This window comes from Heterocephalus glaber, unplaced genomic scaffold (assembly GCF_053883595.1).
Source record: "Heterocephalus glaber isolate CG9 unplaced genomic scaffold, H.glaber_assembly_v1.0 deba00001504, whole genome shotgun sequence".
In the NCBI taxonomy this organism is placed as follows: Eukaryota; Metazoa; Chordata; class Mammalia; order Rodentia; family Bathyergidae; genus Heterocephalus; species Heterocephalus glaber.
In genome coordinates, this window is record NW_028258324.1 from 48783542 (window position 1) to 48801413 (window position 17872).

General features: G+C 39.1%; 1 protein-coding gene across 6 annotated transcripts in view; it reads left to right on the forward strand.

Annotated features, from left to right (window-relative positions):
* Positions 1-17872, forward strand: part of Fndc3b (fibronectin type III domain containing 3B) — a 335425-nt gene that overhangs the window by 56207 nt on the left and 261346 nt on the right. For all 6 annotated transcript variants that reach the window (XM_021254196.2, XM_013071609.3, XM_021254201.2 and 3 more), the window contains exon 2: positions 10596-10734. In XM_021254196.2, coding sequence (XP_021109855.2) covers positions 10624-10734 — 111 coding nt within the window. In that variant the 5' untranslated portion in view covers positions 10596-10623. The remainder of the gene's footprint in view (positions 1-10595; positions 10735-17872) is intronic.

Genomic DNA, 17872 nt, shown 5'->3' on the forward strand with positions numbered 1-17872 from the left:
CTCTCCCTTCTTTCAGTCTTTCTCAGTCTTACTAATAACACCTGGAAAGGAAGTATATTTTCAGGAAGTTGTCAGTCTTTCTGACTGATGACATTTATACATGAAGGCTACCTGTATGGGGGCAGGTTTCAGAATGCAGCATTTTTTTTTTTCTGTGCTGTGTGATTCTGTGGCTAATTTTGATTTCTGTAGATTCTTTTTTAACTCTACGAACAAATGTAAATCAGCTGTACAAGTGTTTGTCATCATAAATTAAAATTAAATTTTATTAGGCGTAGGTTTATTTTGGAAGCCATTTAGGAACTTGGAATCTTGGAATCACTCATAAAACATAAGCTATCTTATGGTTGTATTATTTGAAGAGAGAATATAGGATATAGTAATTTCATATTAACCTCTCAAATGGAACACAGATACCACATAGCAAAACAAAACCCATTTTCTGTGATTTAAGAAGTTTATCAGAGTATTGCTTTGACTATCAGTATAGTTTTTCCCATCTCCTTGGACCAGAAAAAAGTTACTTTTCTTTATTACTATTATATCTAGAGCATTTCTCTAGTTGTAATTTTGATAATTTTCTGGAAAAAAAAACCTGACAATAGAATCTCACAAATAGAAGTCAGTGGTTTTTTGGGGAGGCAGTTGCCTAGGCGGGTTCCCAATCTCGTGAACTCAAGTACTCCTTCTGCCTCAGTCTCCCAAGCACTTGGGACGGCAGATGTGTACCATAATACTTAGCTTCCATTGGTGTTTGTGTCGGTTACATTTCTGTCATTGCTGAGACAAAATACCTAACACCCAGAGTTAAAGGGGAAAGGGTTTATTTAGTTCACAGTTTGTAGCAGTTTCAGTCCTTAATCAGCTGGGTCCAAGGCACGTTGGCACATGGCAGAGAGGCAACAGTTCCTGGCGGCGGGGGCAGAAGACAACAAAAGCAACAAGGGGGAAGACAAGCCTCTTTCTGTTCCTTATAGTGTATCCAGGCTACCAGGATTAGGGTGGTGCCAATCCAATCACACTGATTTAGTAATCACCTACCCTTAATCCCAGCTTCACACATTCTAGATTCAGCCACCTTTGAAAAAGCCCCATTTAAGGATACATGATGCTCTGAGGAGCACATCTAGACACAAACCATAACAATGTTTGTAGCACAGAAGGAAATTTTCATGAAGTATGAATCAAGGTATGATTTTACTAATCAGCCGTATTCTCAGTCCACAGAATAAGCATAAAGTATGCAACATGTTTACATGTTGTTTAGATCGCCTGGCAGTGATGGTTTATCTCTATTTTATTAAAAAAAATACTAGCTTTATGGAATAGATGGACCCAGTTATTTTTATTGTTATGAATTCTGAAGAGAGGCTATTTTGGGATTATTTATAAGTTGCTTTCTAGGTCCTTGTATTTGATGGGTTTAGAAAGTACATTTCAGATTGATCCATTGAAGGAGAAAGTTAAAACTGACCGTATGTATTCACCATACTCATTTCCTTATTCCATCGTCTTTTTGAACATTGCCCCAGAATTTAGTGAAAAGCCGCCTCAGAATGTAGGTAAGGTGAGTGTGGAGGCTGAGTCTGCCTTGTGATTAAATTAGGGAATCACCTCCTTTCATACAGCCTGGCCAGGTTCCTGGGGTTCTGATGGGTATACTTTGTCCTTTTGGAGTTGTTACGTTTCTTTTTTTCTTGTCATCTGAAACTAATTTGTGTACTGTACTGTTAACTCACATCTTGAATTAATGTATGGAAATTTGGGTCATCAGCCCACGGAATGAAGACTAGGACATTTTGTTACTAATTTGAAGGCCAGGTTCACAGTCTTAAAAAACTCTCCCAGTGATTGGGACTTTGATTTTTTGAAAAAGACATTCTTCCTACTATATAAATACTTTTTCTGGCCTTTGGAAATGGATCAGCAGTTTTCTCCCGCAAATCAGGTTTTTCATGAATTTGGCCATTATCCTTCTTACTATATAGGCGGGGGCCAAAATACCATGGAAAACCTTTTAGATTTCAATTAGAGGAAGCAAAATAAGAGGAAAAGGTAAGCTAGTTGCTCAGCGAAATGCAAAAACCCAAGACCTTTTGTAATATTATTTTAAAATAAGATTTTCTTTAATAGCTTTGGGGACATATTTGGAAGAATTGAATGTCTTACTAACAGGGAAGACCTATTCATTTTTTTACCAGAGTGCCGAGTCTCAATCCCTGCCATGTAGCTCAGGAGTTGTTGGTAAGACAGGGCTCTCCTAGCAGGTAACCAGTGACTTGCTCTCTCAGGACATGTGAACCACAAGTACTCAATGGTTTTCTTCTCCGTCAATCAAAAGAATAGAACTAGCAGGGCATGAAGCACTTGTGGTTTTAGTGTTAGGGTATGTGGTTAGGGAGAGAGGTTGTGAAGGCCTGTGGTTGTTACCAAATTCTTTTGAGATGGAAGTAGAGGTAAGAAGAAAATAAAGAACAGGAGAGAAACCTGGGCTCTATAGAAGCAGAAAAGTTCAGAGGATTAGAAAAATGCATTGTAGTAGAGATAAACTGTTCTCCATTTGTTTATTCTAATTAGTTTTGTAGCACATTTGTTCTCTCTTTAAAGGATAATGGTCTCAAGATCTGTGTGTGTGTGTGTGTGTGTGTGTGTGTGTGTGTGTGTAGAGGGCAGACAATGTGGTTGTGGTACAAACTTGACTAAAATGCACAAGTTCTGAGATAGATTTGGCTAGTTCAGATACACACCTGTCTAGCATAGAAGGAACCCAGATCAAGAAAAGGAGTGTTTTGTCAGGGTGGTCTCCCCTGAGACTCTCTCACTGAGGTGCCAGTCAGTTACAGCTCAGATGTCCCGAGATCACACAGCTGTCCCACTCAGCTACTTTCACACCAGAGGATCAAGAAAGTGGTCAAGGAAGATGGTGTAATACACACGGGCGAGCTTCTGAGACCATATCCAGAGACCATTCCTCTCTTTTGGATACATAACTGATAGTCTGGTTTCTCAGAACAAAGAAAACTTAAGGATATGGCCCTGAGATTTGAGGGAGAGTGGTTAGCAGTACTGCCAAATGAGGAAGAAGTGGAAAAAAATACATAAAAAATAAGGATGAGAACTCAAGAATTTCTATGGATATATGTGAGGTTAAAATGCAACAGAAATGTCCTAGTATGTCACCTTCAGATTGAACATGGTATTGCAAATAAAATCCTTAAGAAAATGCAAAGTATAGCCTGCCAGCTCTTTAATAAAATAAGAAAATGTGTAATTTCCATTCACAATAATTACAAATGAAGTAAGCCTCTTTTCTTAGAGTTACCTGGATGGTAAGCCTTACTCACATTCATTGCTTTATCTTTTAGTTACATTAAAAATTTTTTGTGTGCTCTCATCAGGTAGGTATGCTGTATTCCGCAGTCTCCTCAAAGCAGTAAATAGAGATACAATGTTCCTCTTGTAAGTTGAGTTCATGCATAATTTTGTCTGACTTGCTAGTCAAAACACAGGAGACTCACTTTTTGGAGAACTGTCTTCTTTGAAGGATGACTGTGTATGGCAACCCTTCCCAGGTCTTGTGGCCAGACTTACCCTACTTTAACCTTCACTTTTTCTGTGCTATGGTTTTGCTAGTTTATAACCTATTTGAATTTTTTCATTTGTGTATGGGAAACTCACTGTGCTTTCCCCTTCATGACTGGGGAATGACCAACAAGATAGAAGTATGTGTCCCAAATTTTGTTTTGCATCTATGTTTTTCATTCTTTTGTAATTCTTTGTCTATTTTTTTTTGTCCTTTCTATGGTCCCCAGCACTAAGTTGTTTCTCTTCTATGATAATTTTACAGAATAACTTGGCAGACAGTTGCCTAGTTAAATTGCTAGGCATTTTGATGCCTGGAGATTACTTTTTCTATGTCTTGGCATGCCAGGACAAATGAAAGTATCTTATAAATAAAACAAACAACATACATGGAACATAAAAATCAGTGTTTAAACATTGTTGGCTTCATATATTGCTCCATCTTGCTGAATTAGTTCTCTTGTATTCCAATGAGGATAAAGTCTGGATCACTTGTGATAAAGCTGTTAAAATTACAAAAAACAGCCTAGGGTTTAGCAAGATAATAGCCCAGGGAAAGAGGCTGAACAACTTTGGTTATGTGACAGGGTTCACTTTTTTACTTCCTGTACTTCTCTCTGTGATTAACATTGTGGCTGCTGTGTGATTGAGTTTTATCATTAAGAATGTATGCTTTTCCTAAGTTTCCTGTGTGTGTTTCCTAAGGAGTGCTTGGACATGTGGGTTACGTCCTTAATGTGTGCAGTGTTCTCATCTTCCCCTCCCCTGCTCCCTTTCCAGTAACCTGTAATAACCACTGAACGTGATAGGAGGTGGGTAATTCACTGTATTAGTTTTCCCATTACTGAGACACAATACCTGACACCCACAACTTAAAAGAGAGAGTTTCAATTTGGGTCATGGCTTCCAGGAATTCACTGCATGATTGGCTGTTTCCAAGGCAGGAACATTACGGAGGAAGGGTGTGGTGGAGCACAGCAGCTCAGTTGATGGTGGTCAGGAAGCAGTTTATGGGGAACAGTGCCAAAGAGGAAGGGGGTGAGGAGACCATATATAGTACCTCCGTGACCTACCCAGACACATCTACTAGTGTGCTCCACACAAAGCCAATCAAGTTGACATTCCCTTCTAACTACCATATTTTACCCCTTGTCAACTTCATACTCAAACCCATCCCCTTAAATTATACTTAATCCACAAATAAACACAAGGTTATAATTCTTTGTAACATGATACAGCTATTGTGTATACAACCAAAAATGCAACAGTCCTTTTTCAAAAGTCTCAACAGTTACCACATTTTTCAGAAGTCCCAGTCAAGTTTCTTCAGACACTCAAGGCAGACTCTTACTTGTGAACCTCTGTAAAAATAGAAAAGTTACATAATCCTCAGTCACAATGGCACCAGGTAAACATTCCCATTCCAAAAGGGAAGAATAGGAGGATAGAAAAGAATTGGACCAAAGTAGGATGGAAAACCACCAGGGTAAATGTTAAATGGTCTGCATGTCTAGCATCTGGGACACATGGTGGTAAAATGTAAGTTCCAAAGAGCGTGGGTGGCCCCATCCCATGGTCTTGCTGGTTGGAGCCCATAAATTCTCTCTTTTGGGCTGACTTGGCTTATAGCCTGCAGCTTTCCTTGGCTCATGTTCCACATTCCTGACATCTCCAACTTCCTAGGATCTCCACTATCCCTTTGGCTTCATTCTCACAGTTTCACACATTCTTGTCTTCAGGATTCTTTGCTTGACCTCCCAAACCTTCCCTTGAAATCTGATGGAAAGCCTCCTAAACCCTACGACTCTTGCATTCTGCATTCCAGTAAAAGCAGCATCATGTGGATGATGCCAATGTCTGCTGTTAGTGGATGCAGTATCTAGGACCTTTGGACTGTAATTGCAGTGGCCTCTGAATGCCTGGATGGCTAAGCACTATAATAAACTGAATCCTGAAGAACCAATTCACTAGGAGGCCCTTCTTGAGTTACGGTTCCCGGGACTCTTAAATGAAAGGTTGACACTTGTGCACTGTTGAGTCTGCCTCAGGTGAGCTCTTGCTTGTTTTTGAGATGCTCTCAAGGCATCTTTCTTCTTTTCCCTGTATAAAGTACTTAGTTTCTTTTTAATGGTGGTATTCTCTTTCACAGCTGCACCTTCTTTGGCCCCAACTTTACACATGGTTCTTTCTGGGCTAAAATTTAAGTTTTTCAAATTTTTTTATGCTGCCCTTTCCTCCTGATTCTCACTGTAAAACTGGATTAAAGCAGCCAACAGTATCTATGGCATAGGTTGTTAGGGTGTCATAAAATTAGTCCAATGCCCTTAATCTCAGTGTCCTGCAGAGTCTTGGGATTTGGGCAAAATACAGACACATTTTCCTGCCAGGATGTAACACACATAACCTCTAGTCAGACTGTCAAAAGAGAGTCCTTTTTCCCATTTGAAACATTTTGAGCTTGGCCTTTACTGTCAGCATTCCTATCAGCATTCCTGTCTTCTGAGCTTTGACCAGAATCACTCATCAGGTATTTCTTACAGCATTCTAGGGCTTTTTAACCTATATCTCCAAACCTTTCCAAACTTCTCCTGTGAATCAGTTCCAAAGGTTTTTGTACCACATGTTCAGATATACTCCTACCTCCACTGCCCCTACTACCTCTAGTGTCCCTACTTCTTTGGTACCAGTTTTCTGTATTAGTTAACTTTCCTGTGGCTAAGCCACAATACCTGACACAATTTAAAGGAGGAAAGTTTAATTGGGCTTATGGTTTTGAGGTACTCAGCCCATGGTCACCTGGCTCCAAGACAAGAACATCATGGAGGGGGAGGGCATGGTGGAGCAAAGCTGGTTAATTCATGGTAGACAGAAGAAGAGCAGGGGAATAGTGCTAGAGAGGAAGGGGTGAGAGTACCAGATGTGGTACCTCCATGATCCACCCAGACACCCACTAGTGTGCTCCACCAATGCCCTGGTTGCATCCCAAAGCCAAGTCAAATTGACATTTTGCCCTAACTCTCACATTCACTATCTAGCAGAAGAAAAAATTTGGACATCTTACCCAAAGTCACTTATAAAATATTTTAAAACAAATATAATAATTTCTTTGTGTCAATAGATGTGATTTATTGGAGTGGGGGTAAAAGATATGTTTAGCAGCTCCTTTATTGGCCCAATACTCTCCCATCCTGCATCTATAAGGCCTTTCGTGGGCCTGTGCCATTCAGTGGTGGCAGACTTGTGACACATGTGCTGTAGTGGGCACACAGAGCCCTCTCTGTGGACATGAGAGACAAAACACCTCAGCAGCTGAGCACTGAATATTCAGGTTTAATTGCAGTGTTGGCACTTTGTGATAAGTGGGTTTTGGGTTGCAGTTTGGGCGCTTGAGGTCTAAAAGGTTCGCCATCACTGGCCTAGGCCTTAGGGTCCATCCTCTTTATCATGCTCTTGCAAAATCTGGAATTCAATTTACTAGTTTGGACTTGACATCCACGCATAAGTGTGCTGTTTAGTGGCTGTATTGCCATGTCTTGTTGATAGCAAATCCCATTATTTAATATTATGCCAACCAGCAGGTTCCTAAAACTGGAATTTGCAGTGTTAGACTTATTGTTGGAATTGAGATTTTCTTTGATATTATGGACAGGCCACCAGGAATATCCGAATTTTGTCTCCTCCTACCCAGAGCCTTGTACCCCTAACCCTCAGGATCCATAGAAGAAATAACCATAAACAGAGACAAAATAGCACTGTTAATTGGTTTTGAGGCTCATACCGAAATTTTATTTTTTCTGCTTGGAAAATAATACTTTTGTTATTAAGGGACATTAGTGAAGAACTTGCAGTGCTAATGATGACATAAAGAACTTATAAGAATAAGGAGTTTCCAGGTGAGATCACATCACAAGAAGATGAAACAAATGTCTTCTGCTGCAAACCAGAAAAGTTTGGGATCAAATGTACCAACAACAAAAACCTTTTTCTCATATACCCAGGAACAGCAAATTTTCAGGTGCCAGAGGCCACCGAGAGAGGGGAAGTTAAGAGTCTAGAAACCCGGGAGATAGGAATTGGACTGATTAATGGCCTTTGCTGTCTTAACACACAGTAGAACTGAGAGTTGAGGTAATTAATGGCTGCATGTGCAAGTCGTGACAAGACGACAGATTCCTGGAGTACTTTTACTTCAGGAGCCAGATTAGATAGAGAAAAGAAACTAAGAAATAATTTCTGCATAGGTGTAATCCAGTTTTTGTTGTAAAATAGCATGATCTGCCCTTCAATTATCTATTCATGTTTGATTGAAGGGGAACCTTTTGCTATAACTCCTCATTTATTTCCTATCCCTATTGTTTCCTCTTTCTCATCAAGCATTTTAAAATAAAGTTATAAGATAGCAAAAGGTAGTCCCTTAGTCCTTAGCTTTTTTTTTTGCTTTTTTTTAGGTTTCTAGAGTATAGTTGACAAAACTTGCACATATTCAAGGTGTGCAGTGTGGTTTTTTTTTTTTTTTTTGTACCTGGGATTGAGCTTGGGTCCTTGTGCTTGCGCAGCAGGCGGCAAAACCACTGAGCTAAATCCCTGGCCCCTTGGTACGTGTACACATTGTGAAATGGTAACTGCAAGCAAAATTGTTAACATATACATCATCTTACATTGTTATCTTTTGTGTATATGTGTGGTGATATTAAGATCTTAGTAAATTTCAAGTACAGTATGTATGAGTCACTAAATTATATGACATAGTTTAGTACCTGAGAAAAAACCTAAAAAGTGAGTCAAACCCCAGTTTTAAAAACTAGTTAGCTAGCTTGATTAGACCATGTGGAGCATAAATAGCTTTGGTCCAGAGTGGGTCCTGGCTAAGGACCACCATCTCCTTGTCTTTCTAATTCCCCAAACCTGTGTCATTATTTTGTATGCACTGGTCTAATGATTGAGCCTGCGATTGAGCCTGCAGTACCTGAAAGGATCTAAAAGGAGTCCTTGAAGTTGCTTTACGCCTCTCTTGTGGGATGACAAAAGAGCAGATGCCAAGACCAGAGAGATGACCAGAGAGAGCTGTGCTGTTATGGTAAGAGAGGGAAGAGAGAGAAGGCGAGAGCCATGGTTACCCCAGGGACTCTAGCAAGTGCCTGATACTCCTCCTTTGGGGGGAATGAGAGAAAAGAAAAGCAGAAGTGACAGTGTTTCTTCATCCTGGGGTGCTCACACCCATACCCATGTGTACATGCTATTCTGTGGTCCAGCTTGCAATTTTACAGAAACATTACACTTAAGAAATAGACCTGTGTAGTATCATCAGTTGGAGAAAAAGTAGGCATTCTTTACTGTTGGGCCAGTAGGATAAAGTAATTAGAAATAAAACTGAAGTGCATCTTAGTATTCTTTTCCATCAGGTGGCTGAACTCTAAATCAGTTATGTCATGATAGTGTCAAGATTATCGTAGTTTTAATGTAAAGACTGTTTGCTTCGTCAGAATAAATGATTGGTCTTCGGGATTTGTACTTTTATTTGCTTAGGAACTGAGTAATTGCCTCATAAAACAACATGATGGTACTATTAACACTGAATTGTAAGACCTGTTATTATGGAATGTGCATGCTTAGTAGGGACAAGACTGGCTTGTTTGATTCCTAAATAATTAGTTTCTCCAAGTGGGGGTATAATGAATAGTGTTAAATTTTACCTATTTAAAAAAATTTATGATCTCTTGGGTGGTGTTTCTGCATCTTTTGATACTTTGAGGGAAGGGGTTTCTTTTGAGTGGGATGGGGAGAGGAAGAGGAGGAGGAGGAATATTTTGTGTTCAGAATGGAGATGTTTGAGATTGAGAAGAAACATTTCTGTCACACCTGTCTGAAATAAATTTGAGGCACTCATTAAAGGATTTGATTAATTTGGATATTGAGTATTAAAAAATTCATTGGCCAAATATCCTTGAATTTGAAATTTGGGGGAAGTTTTTTATAAATGACAGAAATTTAACCATGAACTATATAGCATTTTGTTTCCAAACTTGTTTAAAATCCTGCATGTTTGTGTTTGTTTATCTTTTGTTCACATGGCTAGACATTTGTGCTACAAGTTTTAGGTATAATGGAAGGGATATGTAAATACTTTTTAAGGAACAAATTATAATTCTCAATAAAACGTACTGTTATTTTTCTCCTGTTGTATTGAACAGCTAAATATGACAAGAGGCAAATACCATTCTGGAATGAAAGTAGGCTTTGTGTTATTTTGAATATGTGTTTGAATTTCATTTATTCTGTGGAGACAATGGAGTCTGCCTTGGAACCTAATTCTGCCCAGGGTGCCATGGGTATGCCTGAGATAACAGGAAAACTCAAAGATGTGTGCGAGTGAAAAAGATGTTACTACACAACAAGTTAAAAGTCAAGGAAATAATGGGGAGGGGGTAACTAGCACATGAGTAATTACCAAATTAATGATTAATTGCTAAGTCAGAAATTGCAACAGTTGCAGTACATGTAGTTGTCCTTGGTTTGCTTGCTTGGGTTAAATGCTTATGAGTATTATTTTGATCCTAATGAAAGAGGACAATCTATGATTAATAAGTATAAGTTGTTCTCTTTGGACTCATCTTATATCTTGGTAATTACCTTAAAGATAATGATACTGCCAGTTTTTGTTTGGCATTTTTATCATCTCAAAATGTTATCTCACTTTTTCTTCAGAAAGATCTCTCTGGTAGGGGTCACTATTATTAGTCATATGTTTTAAAAGTTTATAACTAAATGACAAAGCTTAAGAGTAGGAGGTTATGCTTGCAGACTGGTTTTACTTTCCCAGTTCAGGTCATTCTTTGTCTTGTCTCTACCCCTTCTCAAAGCTAGACACAATAATAATATTTCTCTGTGATCTGAATAATTTGGGTTTCAGCAGACTTCATGTCTAAGCACTTAGATTGCTGACTTATGTCACTTAATACAGGTGATTTTTGTGGTCTTGAGTCTGTTTTAAAAGAATGGTGGTTCTCTTGCAGGAAGCCAGTTGAGGGAAATTCTCCATGAATGTACGTCACAATGATGATGACCGACCAAATCCCTCTGGAACTGCCACCACTGCTGAATGGAGAGGTAGCCATGATGCCTCACTTGGTGAACGGAGAAGCAGCCCAGCAGGTTGGTGTAGTGAGAGGGAAATTTTAAGTCTAAGGGGAAAACATTAACTTAGTGTTTGTTTTGGGATCCAGAGGTTTTTGATTTTGAACCTTAGTAGTTCCAGAGGTATTCTTGTGAAATTACTCTGATTTTGTTTTAAAAAATCAGAAATTCTTGTGCTCAGTTTGGCAGCACATATACTAAAAAATCAAAAATTCTTGTTGTTAAGAAAAGCAAATCTTACCTCATCCAGTTAGTATTCTTGAAGCATCGAAAAAATGTGATTTTTGAAATGAGTCATTTTGAAACTATGTACAAGTCTTTGTCATAAAAATGACTGTTTATTCATACCATATATTATGCTTAACCAGTTTGCTGTGTTGAGCGGAGCAGCATGCTGAGAGAGAGGGTCGGAGTGATTTCATGCAGGAGTGACCTTGACAAGATGCACAGGTCAGGGTGAAACCACTCTGGTTCCTTCCTGGAACAATCCTTCCAAATGTGTAGCTTGTAAAATGAGGGTGCTTATTTTTCTGTAGAAATTCTTTGTCAGTGGTTACCTAACATTATGGTATAGAAAAGTAATTTCTGAACTCAGTCATATAACACTTAGGTAACAATTTAAATTGTAAGTAAAACTTAAAAATCTTTAGTAGGAATTGATCTATTGGAATAATGATTTTTTAAATTGATGATAAAGAATTAGGTTTGCTTATTAGTCTTGTAGCTAAATGAATGTTTTAACTTTGTGCATTCCTTTAGAGGTGTAAAAATCTTTGTTTTATGAGTAGTAGAATTGGAAAGAAATATTTGAAAAATATTTACCCATAATATAGTAATAATTCCAGTATGTTAATCAGTCATTTATTTGTTGGCTGTACATGCCCATTTCCCCTAATCTATCATAGTACATTAACACTTTTTATCACAGTACATTGTATATGCCTCAGCTTGGACCTTCCTGTTGCTCAGTAATTTCTGTTACTTTCTCCTGCTTTAGATTGAATTTCTTAAGAGCAAAGAACATCTAATAGGTGTAAATAACTGTTATTTGAATAAATTTCATTCCTTCTCATCATTGATGCAGATAACTCCTGTCCTGTTTCCTCCATCTCCTTCTGTACTAGATCTTTACTATCAACTGATTATATTATCCTCTATTGTAAACACACAAACATCTTCACCTTACCCCACCCAGTAAAACAAAACCTCCTCACTGGGTTTGTCTCTCCCAGTCACCACTCCTTCCGCTGTCCCTCTTGTAGCACGACTTTTCTAAGTGGAGCCCGTAGTATTTCCCACCTCTCTTTCCTTAGCTTCCTTTCCTTTTCAGCTCCGTGGTCTTCATCTTCTCTTTTCACTTTCCTCTTCTGGACTTTTGGCATGTCCTGTGTACTTAATCTCAGCAGCGCTTCTCCCTGCTCTCTCTGCTTCTACTCTGGCCCTCGCAGCAAGTATTTTCTACACAGCAGCTGGAGTGATCCTTTCAGACTGTGAAACGTATTGTCAGTGCCTTAAAACCTGTTACACCTGGAACAAAATCTGACTGCAGTGCATTCCTGTCATCCTCACATCATGTGCGGTCAGTTCGGGCCCCTGTCTCTGTCTCTGCCTGCCCTGCTCCTGCTTGCTGCGCTCCAGACACGCATGGGAAGCTCTCGAAATGCTGTGAATGATTTCAAGATGCAGTCTTTGGTATCCCTTTATTTTTTTTTTTTTTTAACTAATCAAAGGAATTTTAAAAGACAAGGTATTCAAAGGTGACTGAACTTGAAAAGCAATCTAGGGGTAGTCATCTCATTTCTGTTTGCGTAGCTGGGAGAGTGGAGGCCACCTGTCTGTGGTGTTGTGTACCATTTTTTGTGTTATGATGATTTCTCCTCATTTCAATGGTTCCTTTTGCCCAGAACCACCTTTTACAGTTTATTAGCTAGCTTTCTGTAGCATAAAGAGCCCTCAGGTTCAGAACTTGCCAGTTTTGTCCTCAGAGGTGAGCGCCCCAGCACATAGACATAGTCTGTGAAGACTGCAGCTGTCCTCAGAGGGCCATGTGGCATTTCCAGGCTCAGATCTCTGACCTCTACTCTTAAGTAGAAGCTGCTTAATAGTTTTGGCTAATAAAACCATGTTTTCATTTCATCTGAAAAGCTTTCTATGAAGCTGAAAAGGGAAAATCTGTTCACTTATCTGTTTTATAAACAGTCAAGTAGCAAGCTTTCTCAAAATGGATGGTACACTTAGTCTAAACAAATCCCATGGGAAGGAAATGTTCAGTCTTTTTAATTAGTAAATATGTCTGATTGTGCTGGGAGCATTAAAATTTATAGGTTATGTGGACCAAGCTATTGATGGGTGTTAACCTTAATGGGGCGAAGTTGTTAAGTGGGCAAAATGTGTTTGAAATAATCCTCTCAGCAGGATCAACCCGAGATTTATCATACTTTGATGTTGCTTCTACAGCACTGGGGCTAAGCCCAGGCAGTGGCCTATGTGACTGACATTTTCTTTCTTTTCCTGCCCTCAGAGTCCCCTTCCTGTGTCTCCCTTTTCCCTTTAAGTGTCTAGTCCTTTCTTTGGGTCCCAACAGTTAGTATTGGCCTAGATGAATGTGGCAGTTTTGAGGCTTGTGTGTGGAACTTGAGCTAAAGCACAAGAGGAAGACAAACTCAAGGAGCAAACAAAACCAAAAATGGCAGTGAAATAGAGAAAAATAGGGAGAGGGGAGAGATGGAGGGGTATCCAAATGAACAGGAAAGAGAGGGGATCTCCAAGGTAGAGTCCAAGAGTTGGTGACCCTGAGTCCAGAGTTCTGACTGCTTGCTTGAGTACCCATTAGTATCCATTGCTTGCTCTTAAGGGCTCCTACGGTGTGGTGCTCAGGTGTGTCTCTGTTACGGGTTCAGGACACGGGACAAACCAGAGGAAGTGCAATATACAAATGTTTTCTGAGGCTTTTAATGTGCTCTCCCTGAGGCAACACATTTTCGTCTTAACAAGAACTTTTTGTAGCCACAGGATTGCCTTCCATGACAGACACTGCAGGCATAGTAGGGCAGGGGTGACAGCTGAAGGTAGGTGGTATTGTGGCCATTTCCCAGATGATAGTGTTGTCAAGAGTACCTTTGGCCACAGGGTTCTCCATAAATGTCTGTCAGGAGTGCATGTGGTGAAGCTTACCTCCTATGTGTTTAGAGCATGCTTAATACTTTGCAGCTGTGCAAAGGGCATTCTAAGCATGCTGTACATGCAAAAGAACCACCAACATTTTGAGAAAGCTCTTCAGTTCCCACAGCCCCCTCCTCTTGATTTCTGTCCTGAAGGTTTCTGGATTTAATTAGGACTAGTTCTTGGAGGAACTCTCTGCTGCACTCTGGCCCTTTACATAAGAGAAAGTGGTAATTTTCATTTTTGAAGTCATGTTAAGCTTGAAACCTTGGTTTGCCATTTTATGTAGGTAGAAGGGAGAGGGGAAGACTGAAAAATTGATTCATTCCTTAAAAAGGAAACATCTTCATTATAAATGAAGCTTTAAAAAATGTTATAATTCAGGGCCGGGGATTTAGCTCAGTGGTGCTGCCACCTGCCTCACAAACACAAGGTCCCGAGTTTGATCCCTGGTACCAAAAAAAATATGTATCTATATATATATATATATATTATCATTCAAAAATGAACAAGACACAACTTGAATTAAGCAACTTATTAACATCTTCATGTATTCAGTAGTTTATTGAGATATAACTCTCATGGCATGTACTTTACCCACTTAAAATATACAGTCAGTGGAATTTTGTATGTTCATTGAAACCTTGACTACAATTAATTTTGGAATATCTTTATCAGCCTGAAAAGAGGCAGCTACTTCCTACTGCCCACCCAGTTCATAGGCAATCACTAATCTATTTTCCCCGTAGATTTTGCCTGCTTTGGATAGTCATATAAGTCAAATCATGAAATATTTGGACTTTTGTATCTGGTACCTCTCACTTTGCATGTTTTTAAAGCATACCCATTTTGTAGAATGCATCAAGACTTTACTCCTTTTTCGTTGCCAGATAATATTCCCTTGTATGGATATACCACCTTTTACTAATTCATTTATCAATTTATTATGATTGTTTCTACTTTTTGGCTGTTAAGAACACTGCTACTGTGAATATTCATGTGCAAATTCTTATGTGAACATACATTTTTATTTCTCTTGGATATATAATGAGGAGTGAAAATTGCTAGCTTTATTTGGAACTGTTGTCTTCTAAATGAATGTAGCTGCTTTTCTCAACAGTAATTTTGTCCACTTCTGGATAGTTACAGCTCAGCATAGCTAGTTTGCTTCTCTTACTATACCTAATTGTGTTCTATCCTTGAGTTGTAAAACTCAGATTTTGATTTGACTTTTTAACATGTGACATTTTCAGAACCCATTAGTATATTTAACTTCCTTGGTTACAGACTTGTGGCACATCTTAAAACTTTAAACATGTGGTAGCTAGTTTTGAACACAAAAGAGTAAATATCAACTCAATTTCTGTGGTTTTTTTGGTATGGGGGATTGAACTCAGGACCGTGTGCTTGCAAGGCAGGCGTGGTGCTGCTGAGCTAAATCCCTGGCCCTAATTTCTGATTTTTAAATTGGCTTAATCTTTTAATAGTTTCTGAAGAAGAATACAGCAGCCACTGAAGCCATTAAGTTAAGAACAGAAGTAGTCACATAGGGTGGTGAGAATTTTCTGATTTGCTGATTTAATCTATGTCACTTATACTTTCATGAGGGTAGGATGCCACCTCATATTGTTGTATTGTTGGTGACTCTTGATGTACATATTCAGTGATTAAGATCCCTAGTAGGGTAGGGACAGGCTTAGATGCTTCTTTATCCTGCCTAGCATTTAGCACATACAAAGCACCTAGCATATATTTTGTTTAGAAATACATCCTGCATTTCTTATCTCTTGCTTCCTTTTTTCTTTTAAACCTCTAGAATATTAATTGTTAATGAGTGCTTTTAATGCAGCTTCTTTGGGAAGTACATCTCCTTTAATGTAAACAGAAAACTGGTCTTGCACGGTTGCGTGTTATCAAGTTTGCCCTGGGAGACAGGAGGTTAAAGTTAACCTCAATCATTTCCACTTCTCTTAACTTTGCCTATTTCTGGTGATCTGCATTCAGCCTGTCACTTTATTTGAGTGTGAGGTCCCCCCCGCTTTGTTTGTTTTTTGTTTGTTCTTGAAAGCCCTTGTTTTCCCTAGACAGAATTCACAGGCAGAGTTTTTCCTGGAGTGTTGTTCTGAATAGACCTTTCCAGAAAGTGCATTAAGTGTATTAAAACTTTCCAAGTTTCATCATTGCTATGTCTTTTACATCAAATGTGCCTTTCCTGTAATCCAGTGACCTTTTTTGTTCTGCTTGATATCTTCTCAATAAGTTTTTCCCTTATGGCTTCCTTCTTGTGTTCATTAGTTCATGTCCTCTCACAGCATAGGCTAGTCTTTAAATACCCTATGATAGCCGCTGTATGTGAAGAGTTTTGCTACACCTCAGAAATTCTGGTAGAAAGGAAGTTTTACAATCAATATAGTGTAGAAAAGTGGATAAACAACTCTGGGGAAGATTACCCAGGAAAAAAAGAGGATACAGTACTTGAATGAGAATGGGACTGACAGTCGAAACAGAGGCTGCTGCTGTTAACTACTTCTGAGTGACATCCTGGACCAGCCTCTCTTCTGAGAGAATCCTATTTATTTCGAGGGCCTAAGGTGGAGAGTAGAGTGGGTCTGGGTAAATGTTAGTTTAGAAAACCAAGCATGGGAAAGCCCAGCTTGGGTCCCACTCTTCAGCAACATTATGTGTGAGAAATGCACAACTTGTGCAGATATTTAAATGAAGTTATTATTGCAAACTGACCCAGTATCCCTTCACCACTTAAACTGGCAGAGGCCTCCAATGTCAAGATATTAGCCTCTCTTTTCGAGATTTGGGGTGGAAAGGAGAGAAAGGGTTAAGATTTACAACTGAATTAAGGAGTGACTAAATGATAGATTTGTTCATTTTAATAAGGATTTATCAAATGTCTTATGTGCAGTGCTGTGTTAGGTGCTAGCAACACAAAGATGAATAAGCACTGTTCTTGCCATAAGGGAAGGAGCAATTTAGTTGGGGAGTGAATTGTGATTTACTTTAAAAAAAATAAAGGCTTTATTTACACATATGTCAAGCCACAAGAGAAGTGCTTCATTTGCAAAATGTAACAGCATAGTGAGAGCGCAGAGGAGGGATTGAGGCGTGGGATAGGTGGGCAGGAAAACAGACCAGCATAGGAAAAGTATCTGTAGGATGAAACTGGAGCAGAGATCTGACTTATATTGCAATTTAGAACTATTATTCATGTTTTGCGTGTCAGGTAAGCAGTTTCTGTTTCATCGAATGAGATGCCTCTATAGGGATCCTCTATCCAGTGGAGAGCTAATATTAGGACATTTGAAACAAGCCAAGTCTTCATAGTCTATGATCTCTTGAAATTTTGCTATTCAGTCTCCTTGTTAGTGAATCAGTTTGTCCTCTCATGCTCTAGTGTAGTGGCTTACTGGGGCCCTTGATGTCTGTTTCTTAGATTTTCTTACTCTGTAGAGGTGTAGATCACAAGCACTCCTCAACCAAAGCCACTTGCCAGCTGCAGAGTGAGGCAGCCATCCCTATACTGAAGTTCTTCTTTTAACTGTAAAAGTATGTTTATCCAAGTCTATGTTCTGACTCTTCAGTTCTCTTTGCATTGGGTTTGCCAGTTCTACTTACTGCAGAGGTTTCCAAAAAGGCATGGCCTATGCAGAATCTCAGCATTTTAAAGGAAAATGTTGGTGTCATATTATCAAAGGGTGTTGTTAGAGGTGGCATCCACAGTAATTAGGACCTATGACATATAATTATGACAGCAGTGAGCTGTCTGGGTTGAGAGGCACTTCAGAATTTAATTAGCCAAAGGCAATAATGATAAGATACAAGATCTAGGCAGTATCCTTCAAATGGGTAGAAACAGAGCTGCCTTCAAAAAAGAGAGGATTAAGGAAAATTATTGGCATGGCAAAGTTGCATTGCAGAATAATGCCAATTTAGAATTCTGCAGTACTTTTAACATTATGATTGTTTTGAACTTACTGCAATC